Raw genomic sequence first — 20,368 nt, forward strand, 5'->3', positions numbered from 1 at the left:
TCATTGAAATATCGACCAAAGTAGTCCACACCTGCACACATTTGAATCAGTGCATATTATTATTATTATTATTGTTGTTGCTATTATTATTATTATTATTATTATTATTATTATTATTATTATTATTAAATCCAGCAGGTATGGTGGTTTCTCCATCATGGATCCTCCATTTTAGGATTGCTTTTCCTAAACATTTTTTATATCTCTGCCCCCTGCCCCCTTTTATTTATTCAGTTTATCAACTTTGGCAAGATGTGCTGGTCCTGCTGTTTGGGTTTTCTCTAGAGACAGGGGCTGACACTGGGGAATTTTGAAAAGCGTAGTATGTAGAGTTAAATTATTATAGTACACCTTTCACCAGTATAATCCTATGATGTCATTCTGGGTTGGATTTCTTTGCATTGAGCTTAACCTTGTGAGGGTTGTTTAGGTCCCATGTTTGATAAACCTATGGCTAGATACCCAAATGAACTCCCCAGTTATGAATGAGTGTGCTTTTTGTGTTCTGTTCAACAAGTCACCTCAAATATGTCTGTTGTGTTCAATTGTGCAAGTTTTTTTTTAGGTTAACATATTCCCAGCCTTCTCTTCTTCTTTAATTTGCTTTATGTAGTTATAGCCAGGCTCCCCTCTCATTCTTCTTGCACCTAGATTCTGTCCATAGTTTTCTTTAGAAAGTTTCCTGTCATAATTGATGGACTCTAGTTTCCCTTTTGCAATTCTCCAGTGAGTGTGGAATGCAAAATGTTTTTTTATTGACAGCACATGTGACTTTATGTAGATATGTTGTGCGCAGGGCTTTTTCCCCAGCCGGAACTTGCCAGAACTGAGTTCTGGCACTTCTCAAGTGGGCGCCATTGCTATTGTAAGAGAACAAGGCAGACATTAATGGTGAGTTCTGGCACCTCTTTTTCAAGAAAAATAGCACTGGTTCTGCATTAAGAAAGGCACACTTTTCCATTTAAACAGGGCCAGCTGCAGGGTGTATTACAGATGTAGTAGCAGAGAAACGGCAGCATAGGAATCAGTTTTGACACTCTTTTTTTCTTCATTTCTTTGCAGGTGCTAATGTCACAGCGTCATTCTTAAATCAGAGACACGCTGAACCTAATGGCCCCTTGGTATGATTTCGCCCCTTCCCCTTATGTTCATACAATACTGCTGATATGAGTGCATAACAATACAAAGGTGGTTGTAAAGGTAAAGGGACCCCTGACCATTAGGTCCAGTTGTGGCCAACTCTGGGGTTGCGGCGCTCATCTTGCTTTATTGGCCAAGGGAGCCGGCGTACAGCTTCCGGGTCATGTGGCCAGCATGACTAAGCCGCTTCTGGCAAACCAGAGCAGCGCGCGGAAACACCGTTTACCTTCCTGCCGGAGCGGTACCTATTTATCTACTTGCACTTTGACGTGCTTTCAAACTGCTAGGTTGGCAGGAGCTGGGACCGAACAACAGGAGCTCACCCCGTCTAGGGGATTCGAACCACCGACCTTCTGATCGGCAAGTCCTAGGCTCTGTGGTTTAGCGCCACCTGCGTCCCTAAAGGCAGTTGTAGTAAGTTGTTATTAGTAATGGGTTGAACTGAAGTACTGTAGGGTATACCAGATACATAGGCATATTTATGTGTTTCGTTATTCTTTTAAATGCCCCCAAAGAACTTCTTACGGACAAAATACAAGGCAGCAGGGATAGTTAACTGAGGGAGTTCAACATATGTAGATGGGGAAAGTTTATGGTGGATGAGGAAGAACTGCACTTCAAACAAACAAACAAACAAACAAACAAACAAACACAAAGCTTAATGCATGGGATTCTTTTGTATCTTCAGCTTGACGTAATCTTGGGTCCCTTTTGTCCAGATGTTGGGCAGTTGGGTAACAGGTTTAAGTACAGTGGTACTTCGGGTTACATACGCTTCAGGTTACATACGCTTCAGGTTACAGACTCCGCTAACCCAGAAACAGTACCTCGGGTTAAGAACTTTGCTTCAGGATGAGAACAGAAATCGTGCTCCAGAGGTACGGTGGCAGCAGGAGGCCCAATAGCTAAAGTGGCGCTTCAGGTTAAGAACAGTTTCAGGTTAAGAACGGACCTCCGGAATGAATAAAGTACTTAACCCGAGATACCACTGTAGTCTGAGAAACCAGGGGAATCACCTATGGAAACGGATGAAGCGGCAAGCAGTGATCAGAAGTTGATTTCCTTCATCTCACGACATCAAAGTCCAACTCGTTGTCACAAGAAAGAGCCGACTAATATTCAGATTCTGCACGGTCCAGTGCGATACTGCAGACATATTCAGGGTGGAATGGGGTGGCCGTTGTCAGAGTTTGGGATCAACAGGGATGACTGCTTCAGGTGGCCATCTAGAGCCAATGTAGTATGTGACTTGGACCAGGGGAAACCAGGTTCAAATGCTTGCTCAGCCATGAAGATCACTAGGTGACACTAAGTCAAACACAGTTCTGTGCTTAGGCTGCTATTGTTTGGGTCAGGGTTTCCCAAACTTCGATCTCCAGCTGTTTTGGGACTGCAACTCCCATCATCCCTAGCTAGCAGGACCAGTGGTCAGGGATGATGGGAACTGTAGTCCAAAAACAGCTGGAGACCCAAGTTTGGGAAACCCTGCTTTGGATAAAGCAATATATAGGTGTGGACTTCGGGAATCTACTTTCTCGTTTACTGTAGCACCAAGGTTCACAATCTCAAGTGAAATGCAAAGTAATGGTCAGGAGGTTGGTGCTGATGCAGAATGGTGACTTGAGTGGGGTGGGGCAGAGACCGTCAGTTACATGCGACACCCTATGAGACATAAAGTTCAAGCATCACCTCTTCCATATGAACCTACCTGGACCCTGAGATCATCTTCTGAGGCCCTTCTTTGTGTGCCTCCTCTTCTAGAGGTCCTGAGGGTGGCAACACGAGAACGGGCCTTCTCTGCAGTGGCTCCCCATCCCAGGGACGTTCGCCTGGTGCCATCATTATACATCTTTAGGCGCCAGGCAAAAATGTTACTTTTTAACCAGGCGTTTAGTTGATCTGATTGACATCCTATGCACTTTTATAATGTGGCTCTTTTTGGGGGTGTTATTGGGTTGTTTATTTTGATTATATATATTGTGGTTTTTATGTTGATCTTTTCTGTGAACTGCCCTGAGACCTCCGGGTATAGGGCAGTACTGTATATAAATAATAATAATAATAATAATAATAATAATAATAATAATAATAATAATAATAATAAGTTAGCGTTGCCTGCATTTGCTAGTAGAAATATACATCTGAAGAAATACAGGTCAGAGAGTCTAACAGCTTAATATAGAGGGGATGGAGCACTATTTTGCTATTGCTATTTTAAACCATTGGGCACTAGAATCCCATGTCAATTTACTGCCAATCATCCTGTCGCAGACCAGTTGATCCTGATCTGCTTACATCTCACTGCCCTTTCCTTTCCCCTTTGGTCTTGTAAGAAGGGCAGGAAACGACTGATAAATAGTGGTGATAAATATGAGCCAAACCATAGGCTATGCCTCAAGCACAAACACATCCTCTTCATATGGTCATTGGTCAGATCTTTAATATTAGCAAGTTTTCTTTGCTGATTACAACTAGTGGTAACATGGCACATTGTGCCGGCGGTGGGCACCTCAGTGTGCATGGCAGCCAACAATGTAAGAAAATAGCTTTTATCACCGACACACTGCTGCTTAGATGTCTTTTTAATTTTAAAAAATTCTTTTTTCTCATTCTACAATGCAATGAAATTTTTAAAAAATTAAATAAGAGCCGGATAGATTTTGTTAGCTGCTTTTTATTGCATGAGCTATATAATTTCCCTTAAATACTAAACTTCTTCCATCGTTTTATTTCTTCTTTCAGGTCAATTCTGAGTTCTACACTGGCTGGTTGGATCATTGGGGCCACCACCATTCCGTTATATCATCATCACTTGTAGCTAAGACTCTTAGTGAAATTCTGGCACATGGAGCGAATGTTAACATGTAAGTTCATCAGCATCTATTTAAATGAGAGCTTGGGTTTTTAGTACAGCATCTTTGACTGCCTATTTGCCTCTCTTTTCAGGTATATGTTTATAGGAGGAACTAATTTTGGTTATTGGAATGGTAAGAAGTGTGTGTTGCGTGTGTGTGAGCACTTTTTTTTTATAATAACAATAGCTGGTTTTTATTTTATTAAGCTGTTTTGGGTTATCTCAAGTACTGGATTATTTTTTAATCTTTGAAATAAAGGAAAAAGGATTCGAAGAAGGCAAAACGGGACCTACTTTTCTCCCTTCCTTGAAACAGGGAGCAAGGAAACATTATATGCTAAAGTGGTAGAAGGAGGTCTTACCATATAGTGGGTCATCATAGCCTCACGGCCTACTTTCAGTAATACAATATGGGTCAGAAAAAACAGAGGGATAGCCAGACAAGTTAGACGGCTGTATTTATTGCCAGCTTAATTTATGATAGTGGCTTGGGAGAAAGAGGTCCTTCAGATTTACATTCAGCCTCTGAATACTTGGGTCATAGTTTAGCCTTTCCATACTGGAAAAGCCAGCAGCGTCCACTGTTGGAAGACAAGAAAGCGGTGCATATGCACCACCTTGGAAATGTAGGAATGTAGCTGATGTCCCTAAATCCGCACATCTTTTTTATTAGGCAATGCAGATGTTTGGGCTTGAGAAAAACAAGCCTGCTTTGGGGTAGTTTTGAGAAGAGCAAATGTATTGTTGGGAGTCGCCCAGAGTGGCTGGGGCAACCCAATCAGATGGGCAGCATATAGATAATAATAACATTATTATTATACTTTCTCCTGTGTTCATTTTCCTCCCTGCAGGAGCCAACATGCCTTATGCAGCTCAGCCTACTAGCTATGATTACGACGCCCCGCTGAGTGAAGCCGGAGATCTCACGGAGAAGTACTTTGCTATTAGGGAAGTCATTGCCATGGTGAGTTTCTCCTAAAGCATCACCAAAGTATCTTTTCCTGCATTAGCCTTGGCTTCCATTGTGTCACAAGGACTGAAAATGATGGCTGCTGCTTGATGTTTTTGAACTCTGTGGCGTCCAGATTCAGTGGAGCAGGAATTCCCAAATTTGATTACGCATCTGAGAGTTAAGCAAAGTAGAGCCCTTGGAACATAGTCTAATTTTACCAATTAATTTTTATTGGTTTTCCAAATTTTCCGCAAATCCATGACAAATTGAGCAAATTTAATGCAACTTTTTCAAAAAACAACTCCCCACCCCTTCTTAGATGTGCGCATAATTAACCCTTATTGCTGCTTATATTTCATAGTTATCTTTACTTCACATTCCTTTTTTTTCTTTTGTCCTTATCCATCAGCTATCTGTTTGTTAATTCCTGCTCGTACCTTAGTTAACATTTCCAATATTATCAAGTGAGGATTACGCCTCCATTTTTTAATCCACAGTAGTTCATTAATATTTATTTCTGAAATAAAACTTTCAGTTCCCTCCATCTGTCCATATAAACACCTAATAATCCCCCCTCTGTAATTGTTTTCCGTTTGATTCTTAGCTGCCCAGATCTTCATTACTGTACAGCCCATGTATCTCTTCACAACTATTGTCATTTGTTGTTGGTTTTATAGTTTTGGGGTTGGGTTTCCAAGGAGAACCATCTTGCTCAGCATGCATTCCCACAGGTGGTGTCTTAACAACCAGCCCATAAGATCAGGGAGAGGTATAGATGGAACATAGTCTAACGGCCAACATCCCCCTTTTGTATGGGATTTTGTGTGGACTGGGTTGAATACCCTTGCCAAACTCAATACAGCCCACAGCCTATAACTTTACCTACTCCTTTGTGGCTTAGTGTGCAAGAGGACCGTACTGAGAAGTCATATGTTACCTAATCCATATAGTTTTTAATGCCATGTAGAGCAAATGTCACTGCCTGAGGCTCGTACAGGCAATAAATGCAGTCTACTGGAGAGTTCTTTTGCAGTGCTCCCATTTCTTTCAGTGGCGTTTGCCCATTGTTTTGAAAATGTCTGTACGGGGGAGAGAAAGGGTTAATAGGTAGACCAATAGAAAAGCCAGAGGCGGAGCCTACCTGTTTATAAGAAGGCTTAACACGAGGTTGGTTTTGGTTGGTTGGTTGGGAAAAGGCAGTTGGGAAAGCAGTTGGCAGACAGTTGGAATTAGAGAGACAGTTAGTGCAGTTGGTTCTTGTGTGAGGGGAGGTAGAAGAGTTAGAGACAGAATAAAGCAAGACTAAGAGGGTAAAGAGTAACAACGTTTTGAATGCAGTTAAAGTTTATTTGTGTTTGCAATAAGCTGCACTCTTATTTGTTAAGAACCTGGCTGAGACTAAATGATTTATCAGAGAGGACCTGGCTGGTGGCAGCGGATTAGTGGTGTACGGGTCAATAGTCCGTGAGACGACCGGGGGCTCTGTATGAACGCCACAGAGTTGTGCAGCACAACTGTAGCCAGTTGTGCTTCTGAAAAACTGCACATGGGCGACCACTGCTTCTCAGCTGAGGGAATGCTGCTTGACTTTTCCCACGACGCTGAGCAGGGCAGATTGGCCTCAGCGAACAAAAGCAAATCCTTCTGAGACCTAAAGAAAACTAGAAACCAAGCGAAGCAGAGGAAAACCGCAAAGCGAACAGGCAAAAAGATCCGGCGAGGAGGCGAAAGAGGGAAGCCCCTCAGCTGCGCCGCAGTTTAAATCTCCCGCAGTCACGCCCCCTGCCGGTACTGATTGGCCAATGGGGGGCATGACGCAGCTGGGGGTCGGTGCGAGGGGGGATCACCACTCCACCCCCTACTAGCCAGAACACTGTGAGGACCCGGGTGCCCGGCCGCAACACCCCCCCTCAGGGAAGGTGAGCAGACTTTCCAAAGGATTGCGCCCCAACCATTTAACTGTGCCAGAAGCAGAAAGTGGTGAGAAATTCAAATCGCCAACACCACAAACCAAACAAGCCCCAGGAGCATTTGTGCAGTGGCTTCAAAGCTGTGTCTCTTCAATGACATGATGCATGTGCCTGTGGAATGAGGCAGTTGGTTCTTTAAATCACAAAGCTTCCTTTTTTAAATTTTAATTGCTTGTTCCTGTTTTAGTACAAGACAATACCACAGGGCCCTATTCCTCCATCAACCCCCAAGTTTGCCTATGGAGAAGTTCCGCTGAAAAAGGTAGGTGGATATTGTATATTGTATAGTATATTAATATGCCTAGGGCGGGCGCTTCTGCCTTGTGTTTATTAAGGACAATTTTTGCAAAAGGCTAAAATACCCATTTGTAATATAATAATAATAAATTAGTATTTGTATAAAACAAAAAAAATTCCTTCCAGTAGCACCTTAAAGACCAACTAAGTTAGTTCTTGGTATGAGCTTTCGTGTGCATGCACACTTCTTCAGTGTATCTGAAGAAGTGTGCATGCACACGAAAGCTCATACCAAGAACTAACTTAGTTGGTCTTTAAGGTGCTACTGGAAGGAATTTTTTTTGTTTTGACTATGGCAGACCAACACGGCTACCTATCTGTAACTTAGTATTTGTATGTCACCCATCTGACTGGGTGGCTTCCAACAAATTAAAACGCCAAACACAGAAAAACATCAAACATTAAAAACTTCCTCAGCAATTTTGTAAATGTGATGGGGGTTTGGGGTGGGGAAAGCACACCTCTAAGTTGGGGGTTTGATTTTGAGCTCGGAAACGGATATTTGTAGCTTTGTGACTGAAGCTAAGGGAATTCATTTAAGCTGTTCCTTACGGTGAAATTTGCAACGTATAGTTGAGGAATACTGCTGAATGTTCCATTAGGTGTAGCAATTTCTGGGAAATCCGGTTCTTGGAAGGAAGCATGTCATCAAGATCGTAGAACCGTAAGAAAGTACACCTATGCTATGAGGGTGGCTATTAAGTTGATCGTAAAATTTGGGGTGCTTTTATGATAAGCAGACTTTCTCACCATACGCATAGTTGCTATATTAATGGGGGATGGAACTGGCTGGTGATAGGCAGTTGCGTTGAATCTGCGTGAGAACAAAATGAGGACAGCAGCAATAAAGAAATGGCTTAACTTTCTCTTCTTTCACCTCTCCCACGCAGTGTTAATAGATGGCAGTGTTAATAGTTCTATTTTTGACAATTTTTTTTTAAAATAAAAACCAACCCCACAATGTTATGTATTTTCCTGTATTGCCTCTCTGAGCCCAGCTTTGGCTGGGGAAGGCAGGATATAAATAAAAATTTATTATTATTATTATTATTATTATTATTATTATTATTATTATTATTATAGGTGGGGACCATAAGGGATCTTCTGAAGGACCTTTCACCATCGGGACCAATTAAAAGCACCTACCCTTTGACATTTGTTCAAGTGAAGCAGGTAAAAGTTGGTCGTGAAAGAGTTTTGAGTCAGGATTTCGCACATTGTCCTGCTGTAGCTCTTTCAGTGATGTTTGAGAAGAACCGTTCCATTTGTATACGCTCTGCTTTCCATAGTTTGAACCATGAAGTAGAACCTCCAAGGATTGTAGCTTTCAGGCGGGCTGAACTGAGCAGTTCTAGCTGGGGAGAAAACTGTGAATTGTTTCAGAAGGCTTTGGCGATTAAGGCGGGTGCCTGGGGCACAAGTGTGAGGTCCGAGCAGCTAGATGAATAGAAATGAGGATGCAGAGAATAATTGCACCAGAGAGAGGGAAGAACAGATACGAGGAACTGGCAGATCAGTATAGAAATATCTCATCAGTTAAATGTATAGTTGAAAGAGAGGCAAAAGGACAAATCTATCTGACTTTTAGAAGACATCTGAAGGCACCCCTGTTTAGGGAAAATTTTAGTGTCTGAAGTCTTATTATTTATTTTAGTCCTCTGTTGGGAGTGCTCAGAGTGGCTGGGAAAACCCAGTCACATGGGCAGGGTATAAACAACAACAACAATTATTATTATTATTTAACATAGCTCAGCATCTGTCAGAAGAACTTTAGTGAAGGGAACAAGAGGATGTGTCACGGAGGACGATTGTTTAGTGGATGGATGAAGGTGCCTCAGACTGTCACTATTTTACAGAGGAGATTCAAACATATACTGGAGCTTTAGACTTGCACAGTTAACGTGGGTTAAAGGGCTCTATCACCCTAGTGCTAGTCCACCTTTCAAAAGGAATCTGATCTTTTGCGATTTGGAAAATGACACAGCAATGCACTGAAAAGCGTGGAATGCACAAACGACTAATGGGAAGAGATGTAACCCCCCTGCAAGCAAATAAGAACGAATGGTCAATAAACAGGATGGTCCCTAAGAAAGTGTTTGGCAACTTGATGTATAGAAATATTAGTCAGCAGGAGGTTTGGGGCATAGGAAGATAGGTTGCAGCTGAATCATGAAAATCTGGTTTATTAAGCCAAGAAATGCCTGAGTGTCAAGCAGCCCCTTTGCCCGCTTGTGTGGTGGGAGGGGGAAATAAACCTAGAAGACACAGTTAACCATGGCTTCCGACATATATATGAACTGGAAACTATGGTTAATGGCTTCCAAACAAACCAGATTTGGAAGCCTGTTTGAACCGTGGCTGGTTTGGAAGCCATTAACCATAATTCCATAATTCCCTGATCAGGTATAGCAAGAAGCTATGGTTAACTGGCTTGTTTCTTTGCTTGCATGAAGGGAGCAGTGAAGCAGGAACAAAGAAAATCATTGAACCAGAAGTTGGTCATCCATGTTGGGCCATGGAGTCTTTTCTCTGTAGGTGTCATCTTTTCATTTCACTGGATGAATCTTTGAAATTAAGACCTTTTAACAGCTAGGTAAGCACTAATACAAACTTCGAAAGCGAGTATGACTCACCTAATCTTAACCAAAATAATTGAACTTTCAGTAGCTAATGTATCGTTTTTTTATTTTTAAGCTTGAATTCTTGAAGCCCTTGCATGAAATACATAGAGATGTTTAAGTTAGAGGTATTTATAATCTGATTCTGACCTTTCAGAAGTAACACTTTCTTCTCACGGCTTTCTCCCCACTTTCTTCTTCAAGTACGTTGGGTATGTATTATACAGAACTAAGCTACCAAGAAACTGTACTGAAGAACCGCTGTATTCAATACTTAATGGAATTCATGATCGTGCTTATGTCGTTGTGGACGGGGTAAGCGAAGAACTTCCAGCTTTCTTGTTTACCTCAGCGATGCTAGATACTGTGGCTCAGGGTCTCCCAAACTTGGGTCGCCATCTGTTTTTGGACTACGATTCCCATCATCCTTGATCACTGGTCCTGCTAGCCAGAGATGATGGGATTTGTAGTCCAAAAACAGCTGGAGACCCAAGTTTGGGAAACTGCTGTAGTTGTTTCTTCGGCTTGAGTTTTGTTTTGTTTTGTTTGTATGATCGGGAGTTTGTTTCCCACTGTGAGTATCCCACACCAGCCCATCTTGATGAGCAGGATATGCCGAAAGAACAAGCCTATGTCTCTGTCAGGAGCTTGGCCTACACTCAAGTAGGACCCTGGCAGAGACACATGCCTGACTTCTGTTGTAAGCAGATACCCTCATGAACAGATAAATTTTGCACCTGCTCCTCAAAGCTTGGAGGGGTGCATTTAAAGAATATTTTATCAGAGGTTGTTTCTTCACTGCCATGGGGTAAAGCCGTGCTCTTCAGTGGCAATGTTCTAACGTCACGACTTTCCTGCTTTGCTTCTCCTCCTGAAATGTGGGTGGTTGGGGGGCACACAATCACTGGCTTATAATTGCGTCTGAAACCAGAATCCATGTTTTGGTTGACTCCAGAAAAACCACAATGGTTAGCCAAGGTTTGTTCTTTGCTTACCAGTTGTGATTTGCTTGCGTGGAACAAAGCACAATTCCTGCATTTGACGTAGCAGAAGGACAGGGATCGTGCTTTGCTTCCTTTGGGGAAGAACAGAACAGAACAGCATGAAGCTGTACATTCAGTACAAACCATGGTTTATTGTCACCTGCGAATTGAGCTGATGGCAAAGTTGTAGCCTTGCACATCAAAGGCACACAAAGCAGATAATCTGTGGTTTGCCGTCATAGCTAGAAGTGAGTTTTCAAGCTAGTTGAGCCTAGCCATCGATAACGTTGGCATCACTGCCAATTTAGTGTGGCACCATGGTTGGCTCTGAAAATGGAAATGAAGTTCAGACGGAAGGGAGAGGAAGGCACATGGAAGCCTGGGAAGTGCTCCTCCTCCACATATTCTAAGAATGGTTGAAAAAGTTATGTCTGCACTGGGCCTTGGAAGACCATGTACAGTAGTGGAGTGGGAGAAGATATTGGGGGAATTTAAGCAGATAATTGTATGATGTACACTAGGGATAGTATCTAAAAGGGCTGGGTGAAACAACTCTCTAGCTTGTGATTCATTTTGACGTGATTCCATCTAAGGGGTTGACTCTCATGCTACATTTCACCTGCGTGTTTAACTTTTTTTGCAGACGGGGAAAAAACACCAACAAGAAAACAATGAATTGTTTCAACACTTACTTGACTACATTACAAATCTTACAAGCTTTAAATCAGCCATTTAGACTTCCTGACCACAGAGGGTGGGGAAATTTTAAACTTCACGGGAACTGGTTGTTCTGTCATCAGGGAGGAAAAAACCCTGAAATGTCTTGAATCACTTTGAATGAGAATTGTGAAGTTCAGCTGATTCAAATTATGAGCTAGCACAGTTGGGGGAAATTGAATTCTTACTAAATCCTCCTGCAAAAATACAGAAAAAAATCTAAAAATAGGGACTTTGTAAAATGCATTAAAGTTGTTTGTGTTTTCCATACCCTGTTTCAGGTTTAGATTTTAAGTATTGGTATTATTTGTGCAGGTTCCTCAGGGAGTTCTTGAAAGAAGCCGTATCGTAGAGCTAAATATAACTGGGAGCGCTGGAGCGCATTTGGATTTGCTGGTGGAAAACATGGGCCGAGTAAATTTTGGAAGATACAACAATGACTTCAAGGTACATCTCCGTGTTCCTTAATTATACAGCAAAATGTAACATAGCCCATTAATCGCTTTTCGAGGGCAGAATAGGTGACTTTGTGCTAATGCAAGCAAAACCTTTACATGCAGTGTATTATAATCAATTAATTAATTAATACAATTTATATACTGTCCTATACCCACAGGTCTCGGGGGTATTGAAAGGAAAGATCCTTTTGAAAAGGGCCTCCCTTTAGAAAGTGGGAGTGCTGCTTGGGTAGTTTGGGCTTCTCTGTGGACTTCCTGGCGTGGTTCAAAAAGCTTCCTGTAGAAATACACACTTATATATATTGAGATCAGCCACAAGGCACAGTATGGACCTTTGCCCTTCCTCCCCACTCTAATGATTGTAAAATGGGAGGTTCTGCTCTTCCCACTGTTGTTACTGACTCGCTGCAGAATAATTTTCTACCTCTGGGCTCCTTAATGCCACTCTTTAGGGAACATTATGAACCCATGTTGATTTGAAGACCGCCTAAGAGCGAGCTGCCTCAAGGATTCTTCTTAGTGTCAGCTCACACGTGCTTATTTTCCACACGCGATCTCTCGCATATGTGACATTGTCTGCTTTGCCACGAGCAAGTAGCCTGCTGGTGCATACTGCTGAATGGTCCTCATTTTGTTCATCCCTTCTTTGAGCCAAGGTCTGATTGGTAAATCATGGCTTATTTGGAAGAAAGGAAGCACAAATGCTGGTTGGCTTGCCACATTAAGCCCAGGGTTCATAGTGTGCTGCTTCCAGCTCAGCAATGGGAGCACAGAAGAAGTGCTGCTCATTCATGCTGAGGAACAGTTTATGGGTTATTGAGACATGTGAGAGCTGTAAATGTGTGTGAAGGCTGCCTTTGTTTGTTTTGTGGTTTATTACTTACACCTATAGTCCACCCTTTATCCAACGGTTCCAGGGCAGGTTAGAAAAATACCACAATAAAAAACCCAGGTTACATTATAATCAAAACATGAAACCACAAAACCTCTGTGTGGATTGACTGTACATGTATGTAGCCTGCAGTGGCCATTAGCCCAATCTGTAATTGTGGCAGCATTTCTCCCAAAAAAGCAATGACAAACCTAGACAGCATCTTAAAAAGCAGAGACATCACCTTGCCAACAAAGGCCTATGTAGTTAAAGCTATGGTTTTCCCAGTAGTGATGTATGGAAATGAGAGCTGGACCATAAAGAAGGCTGATCGCTGAAGAATTGATGCTTTTGAATTATGGTGCTGGAGGAGACTCTTGAGAGTCCCATGGACTGCAAGACGATCAAACCTCTCCATTCTTAAGGAAATCAGCCCTGAGTGCTCACTGGAAGGACAGATCCTGAAGCTGAGGCACCAATACTTTGGCCACCTCATGAGAAGAGAAGATTCCCTGGAAAAGACCCTGATATTGGGAAAGGTGGAGGGCACAAGGAGAAGGGGACGACAGAGGACGAGATGGTGGGACAGTGTTCTCGAAGCTACCAGCATGAGTTTGACCAAACTGCAGAAGGCAGTGGAAGACAGGAGGGCCTGGCGTGCTCTGGTCCATGGGGTCACGAAGAGTTGGACACAACTAAACGACTAAACAACAACAACAACATCATCACCAGTTTAATTCTATAGAGCAGGGTTTCCCAAATTTGGGTCTCCAGCTGCTTTTGGACCAAAATTCCCATCCTCCCCAACCACTGGTGCTGCTAGCTAGGAATGATGGGAGTTGCAGTCCAAAAACAGCTGGAGACCCAAGTTTGGGAAACCCTGGTGTAAAGCAGGGATGGGAACCTGTGGCCCTCCAGGTGATGTTGCAGTCGAACATCCCCAGCCAGCATTACCGATGGTCATTTGAAGCCACCACAGATTCCACTTCCCTTGTGGAAGGTAAAAAGGTAGAGGACCCCTGAACGGTCAAGTCCAGCCAAAGGCGACTATGGGATTGCGGTGCTCATCTCTTCTTTCAGGCCAAGGGAGCCGGTGTTTGTCCACAGACAGCTTTCCGGGTCATGTGGCCAGCATGACTAAACCGCTTCTGGTGCAATGGGACACCGTGACGGAAACCAGAGCACACAGAAACACTGTTTACCTTCCCGCCACAGCGATACCTCTTTAACTACTTGCACTGGTGTGCTTTCGAACTGCTAGGTTGGCAGGAGCTGAGACAGAGCAACAGGAGCTCACCCCATCGTGGGGTTTCGAACCGCCAACCTTCTGACCGGCAAGTGCAAGAGGCTCAGTGGTTTAGACCACAGCCTTGTGTAAAGCCTGTCTCGCACTGTGGTTTCTCTTTAATAACCCATATGCCAGAGGGGTCTGATGCAGAAAATCAAAAGATCTGAACTGGTCTTTAGTTCAATGAAGGGAAGTGGGGCAGTCAAATGCAAAAACGGACAGGTTTCCTGCGCCTGATACATTCCCTCTTCTACGTCCCATCAAAGGTGAATTCTTTTGCATCTTGAAGTTACCTGTGGTGTTTCATTTGAGAAACCCCCCTATGATGTTACAGTGTGTTGCAGTGGAAAAAACCTTTTCAATCTATTATAGTTTTTTAAAGAGGTTTAAATAGAAGTACTTTAGTGTCTAAAACTTGCATACAGGATGTGGAAACTTGTGCATGTGAAGAATTATGTATCATCATGTTTAAAGGTGAGATCAAATCCTAGATAAATTTTATCTTGCAAAACATCTCTAAAAATGGAGCTTTAGAAAGGAAGCTCTCAGGTGCAGAGCTGAGAGCTTTAGAACTTGGTTCTTCTCTTGGTAGATCTTTGAGCAGGTCACTTTTGAACGTTCATCTTGACACCTGTATTTGCTATTCAAATAAAGCAGCTTCCGAGTTTGTGATACTGACTTCTGGTTTAATTTGCTCTTAAAAGTGAAATGAGGTTGCCACAAATTTGAGAAAGGTTGATGAAATATAGCCCTGGTGTTTTGTTGAATGGCAAAAAGAGGTGTTTTGTTGCAATTCTTGTTGAATAGCAAAAAAGAGGAAGATCTGCTTATGTGACAAACATGTATTAGCATGCCATTTCATAGAATCATAGAGTTGGAAGAGACCACAAGGGCCATCGAGTCCAACCCCCTGCCAAGCAGGAAACACCATCAGAGCACTCCTGACATATGGTTGTCAAGCCTCTGCTTAAAGACCTCCAAAGAAGGAGACTCCACCACACTCCTTGGCAGCAAATTCCACTGTCGAACAGCTCTTACGGTCAGGAAGTTCTTCCTAATGTTTAGGTGGAATCTTCTTTCTTGTAGTTTGGATCCATTGCTCCGTGTCCGCTTCTCTGGCGCAGCAGAAAACAACCTTTCTCCCTCCTCTATATGACATCCTTTTATATATTTGAACATGGCTATCATATCACCCCTTAACTTCCTCTTCTCCAGGCTAAACATGCCCAGCTCCCTTAGCCGTTCCTCATAAGGCATCGTTTCCAGGCCTTTGACCATTTTGTTTGCCCTCCTCTGGACACGTTCCAGTTTGTCAGTGTCCTTCTTGAACTGTGGTGCCCAGAACTGGACACAGTACTCCAGGTGAGGTCTGACCAGAGCAGAGGCACTATTACTTCCCTTGATCTAGATGCTATACTCCTATTGAGGCAACCCAGAATTGCATTGGCTTTTTTAGCCGCCGCGTCACACTGTTGGCTCATGTCAAGTTTGTGGTCAACCAAGACTCCTAGATCCTTTGGGTCCAGCAAGAGAGTGTTTGGTCTGACACAGCTTTTGGATAGACAGTGTTACTTCTTAGATTCTACATCTTTTTCCTGGAGCAAACCCAGGAATTCATTGCTGGGACTAGCTTTTCAGTAAACATGTATAGACTTTCACTGGTTGCATAGTGCTTTTAGCTGATGACAGCATTCAGACCTGTAAAGTTCTGAAGAATAGCAATAATTAGCTGGAAAATAACTTTGTAAGCACACTGCAAAATTGAAGTAACTTGTAGTTTGTTCTAAAGGTTCCCTAGGATGATTGTTTCTGCTTTTTAGTGTATAATTTGAGTTCCCAGTTTAGAAACCCCTCATGAAGTACAAAACAACAACAACACAGAAACAGCACAACGTAAGGCCAATTAAAACAAGACAACCTTTTATTGAATGAAGTGATTTCTCCTTTTTTAAATGTTATTTTATAGCCAACACTAACAACAGTGAGAATCTTTTTAAAGGCTCATTTCTGCTTTCCTCTCTCTGATTGTATTTATGACCAATCTGTTTGCAGGGCTTGGTTTCGAATTTAACTCTGGGCAATGAGACACTTGCCGACTGGGAGATATACCCCCTGGACATAGACACAGCCGTGAGCCAGGGTCTTAAGAACGAGAGGTCTGGTGGAAACGGATCAAGCAATGAAGAACCTTCTTTTTATACCGGCAGTTTTTCTATTCCTAGTGGAATCCCTGACTTACCTCAGGATACGTATATTGCATTTCCTGGGTGGACAAAGGTACTTTCCCCTCCCTTTCTTTCACGAAAAGTTCAGTAGATATGGTTGCTAACTTCAAGGCCCTGTTACTTAACGAAAAGTTCTTAAAAGATACAGCGAGAGGCTTTGAGTCAGAGTTTGTTGACAGAGTTGATCGGGGTCAGACCTTCCATTGGGCAAACTGGAGTGACTGCTTCAGGTGTGGCAAAGGGGCATCCCTCCCGGCTCTCCAATTGCCTTGTCTGGCTTTCTTTGGCCCTTCTTCCTATCTGCCTTGAAGTGAGACTCCCCACCTCCTCCCCCCTTGCCAAGGGGGTCCCCAAAACCAGACATTCAGGGTGGGATATCTGCAGAAGTGCCTGTGCCGTGGTTGTAGTTGGCCGCAGCTAATGATGCCTAAAATTGGGCAAAGGGGATTATTTAAAGTTACAGTCATACCTTGGTTTGGGAATGGCTTAGTTGATGAAGAAATCAGCTCCCAAACGCTGAAAACCTGGAAGTAAGTGTTCTGGTTTTCAAATGCTTTTCAGAAGCTGGACATCTGACGCGGCTTCTGCTTTAGTTCAGGAAGCTCCTGCAGCCAATCGGAAGCCACACCTTGGTTTTCGATGTCTCAGGAGTCGAACTGGAATGAATTAAGTTTGAGAACCAAGGTGCCACTGTATTGAAATTCCACACTCCCTGCCCCCTAATTTTAGGCATTGTCATTATTAAAAGCAGTGCCAACCTTCACCCCCCCACTCCCTGCAGCTAGATATAAAAGCAACACAAAATGAACATCTAAGGCAAGAGGCCTTTTCCTCCAGTTGGGAAAACTTGTTTTTTAACAACAACAACAACTTTATTCATATGCTGGACATCTGGCTGGGTTGCCCCAGCCACTCAGGGCAGCTTCCAACAAATTAAAGCACCATAAGACATCAAACATAAAAAACTTCCCTGTACAGGGCTGCTTTCAGATGTCTTTTAAAACTCAGAGAGTTGTTTATTTCCTTGACATCTGATGGGAGAATGTTTCTACTGAGAAGACCCTTTGCTTGGTTCCCTGTAATCTCATTCCCGCAATTGATCCCTGCCAGTGTAATTATCTGAAACCAACAATTTACAAAAGGTTCACAGGGCTTAACTTATTAATTCCTATAAACGAGAACAAATTCTTATTAGAGATGTCCTCCTCCTCAATGTACCTCCCAGGGCCCCTTAGATTTGTGGGAGAGGTCCTGGGCTGCCGCTTTTCCATACAGAGGTGAGGGCCACAAAATTTTGGGTCCGCCGTGTAAAATGCTGTACCAACGCTATAAAGTGCAGTCCTGACAAGGGATGGCAGCTTCCGTTACTGCCATTACTGGTAAAAAACTTGAGCTTTAAATAATTTTTCTCCTGCAGGTAGATTGGCTTTTAAATGGCTGTGTTGTTTTTCTTTTACAGACAGACTGGCTATTCTTATGACTTGTGTAGCTGTGGTTTTTATTTTTGCTTTTTCGGTAGCTTTGTGTGCTGAATGCATAGCACAGAATGCAGCATACTTTAGCCTTGAATACAGAAATAAAAAACTGGCGCTGCTAAATATTTTCCTCAGAAAACCTCTTCCTGCAGAAGAGAGAGTGGTTCATTTTAAGCCTTGGCAAAGCAAACCACAGCCAGAGATGCTTTTGATAAGGATGTTTCTGAGGCTAAAACCCATTCACACCTTGTGGAAAGTAACTGATAATTATCTCAGCCCAGAGCTACACACCTAACAACTCGGCTCTTAAAATGTACAAATTAAATGTTTGGGCAGAGTGGTTTTGGAAAATAAAAGTGAGTGCATTTTGCAGAGGTAGATGTGTAGCATAAGTTCATCAGTGGGATACATTTTTAGACCATGCCAAGCATGACTCCATATTTCCTCCCCACTTCTCATTTTACCTGATTTTTGGCTTGAGGCGGTTATGCTGCAGGCTTGAATACTGATGCCTAAAGATGGAATGGACAAAGCTATTCTGCTAGCATTCATTATAGCAGAGCCCTTTTAATGCCACACTTGTGTCAGTGCAGTGCAAAATGAATTTTTAAAGAGAGCACTGAATTCTCAGTTAAGGATGTCAGGTTTGCCAGATTTCTGGAGTCAGTTTCTTCTAATGGTTTGTTTCTTTGCAGGGACAAATCTGGATCAATGGCTTTAACTTAGGACGCTATTGGCCAACCCGTGGACCTCAACTTACACTGTTTGTTCCAAGCAACATCCTTGTTTCATCCTTTCTAAACAACATTACAGTTCTGGAGTTGGAGAAGTCTCCATGTGGCGCTCAGAAGTGTTTTGTAGAGTTTGTAGACAAACCCATTCTCAATGCAACTCTTCACTATGAAAGCAGTACCGAGAAACTGTTCACTAAAGATTTATGGCCAAACCATATATGATTGTATTAGAATGCCTCTTTACTTAGTTTATTCTATAGATCCTTCATTTCCAATGCTGTTGGTTGTGGGGGGTGGAAATCAGTGTTTTTAAAATCAGTGGAAAGTGTCAAATTTAATTCATTATTTTGAAAGTGAAAATGATGCCTTTTTTATCTGCAACCAAAAAAAATCATTCCTATGCATGCCAGAGGTTTTCAACAAACAAACAGGCGATCAGTTTGTTTAATAAATTGTTGAACAGTATCAGAATCAGATCTTTTTTCCTTATGAATTTTGGGGTGCTGCAATTTTACCTATTGCCTTTGCAGTCAGACCACTAATGCTTAGATTCATAACTTGATGGAAGTTGTGAAAGGCTGAACGACTTTTACTACATGAAAGTGAACAAAATATTTAAAGGGCTCATTTGACCACCATTTTGTTTAGGGTTACAATTAATATTTTTTACCAGTTTTTCCACATTTGAAAGAATATGCATAAGAAACACTTGGCATTTCATAGGAGTCGGGCTATGGGTGGTGAGCCTTCAACATTTGGGCAGAAGCTGGTTTTAATCACCCAAATTTCAGCATCTTTTTTTTTTTAATCCTGCCACAAAGTTTGGGCCCCAGTTCCAAAACTGAAAATATTATAAAGAGTTATAAAATGGGGAATGCCAACATGGTAATAATAATAATAATAATAATAATAATAATAATAATAATAATAATAATAATAATAATAATAATTTATTATTTATACCCTGCCCATCTGGCTGGGTTTCCCCAGCCACTCTGGGCGGCTTCCAATAAAACACTAAAATACAATAACCTATTAAACATTAAAAGCTTCCCTAAACAGGGCTGCCTTCAGATGTCTTCTGAAAGTTTGGTAGTTATTTTTCTCTTTGACATCTGGTGGGAGGGCGTTCCACAGGTTGGGTGCCACTGCCGAGAAGGCCCTCTGCCTGGTTCCCTGTAACTTGGCTTCTCGCAGTGAGGGAACCGCCAGAAGGCCCTCAGCGCTGGACCTCAGTGTCCGGGCAGAACTTAGAAACTATTGCACTTGGAATAGCTTTCATTGGCACCCCAGACTTCAAGCTTTTGGTTTTTTTATAAAAAATAAGTCTGTAGCCCTCCTAGAACAAAACTCATGAAGCAAAATGTGATGGTCCCCCTTCTGTGAAATGAGCCTGCCTCACTGCCACTGAGTGAAGTCAGAGCTGTGATAATGAGTTGTTTGGATACCAGGTTATAGGAATCTCCAGAGTCCTAAAGAGCTGCTGTTTCCTCCTCTGCTTTGATGTACTTTTCCTGCTTATGTCTTTATTTTCTCGTGCTTAGCATCTCTGCCATTTCCCCTCCTGTTTTCCTGATGCATCATTCCTATGGTGGATTTGTCTGAGATCAGTCCCTAGAAGTTATTTTCTGCAAATATCACCACTGAATAAATGTGGGTGGATGTTAAATGATCCCCCTCGCCCCAAAATGTGAATGTGAAGACTTTTCGTGTCACTTGCTCTGCAGGAGCTAAAGAGCAGGCAGTCCTTAGGGATTCACTGTATAGTTAACTTACACTACAGTGG

At 42.5% G+C, this 20,368-nt stretch overlaps 1 protein-coding gene across 2 annotated transcripts in view; it reads left to right on the forward strand.

The window, feature by feature from the left end:
- GLB1 (galactosidase beta 1) overlaps window positions 1–19,044 on the forward strand; it is a 35,405-nt gene extending 16,361 nt beyond the window's left edge. For both annotated transcript variants that reach the window (XM_081931104.1, XM_081931105.1), the window contains 10 exons: window positions 1,063–1,121; window positions 3,883–4,004; window positions 4,087–4,127; window positions 4,846–4,958; window positions 7,104–7,178; window positions 8,297–8,386; window positions 10,036–10,146; window positions 11,847–11,978; window positions 16,201–16,425; window positions 18,544–19,044. In XM_081931104.1, coding sequence (XP_081787230.1) covers window positions 1,063–1,121; window positions 3,883–4,004; window positions 4,087–4,127; window positions 4,846–4,958; window positions 7,104–7,178; window positions 8,297–8,386; window positions 10,036–10,146; window positions 11,847–11,978; window positions 16,201–16,425; window positions 18,544–18,804 — 1,229 coding nt within the window. In that variant the 3' untranslated portion in view covers window positions 18,805–19,044. The remainder of the gene's footprint in view (window positions 1–1,062; window positions 1,122–3,882; window positions 4,005–4,086; window positions 4,128–4,845; window positions 4,959–7,103; window positions 7,179–8,296; window positions 8,387–10,035; window positions 10,147–11,846; window positions 11,979–16,200; window positions 16,426–18,543) is intronic.
- Window positions 19,045–20,368: the final 1,324 nt, after the last annotated feature.

Source organism: Podarcis melisellensis, assembly GCF_964234715.1.
Source record: "Podarcis melisellensis genome assembly, chromosome: 12".
NCBI lineage: Eukaryota > Metazoa > Chordata > Lepidosauria > Squamata > Lacertidae > Podarcis > Podarcis melisellensis.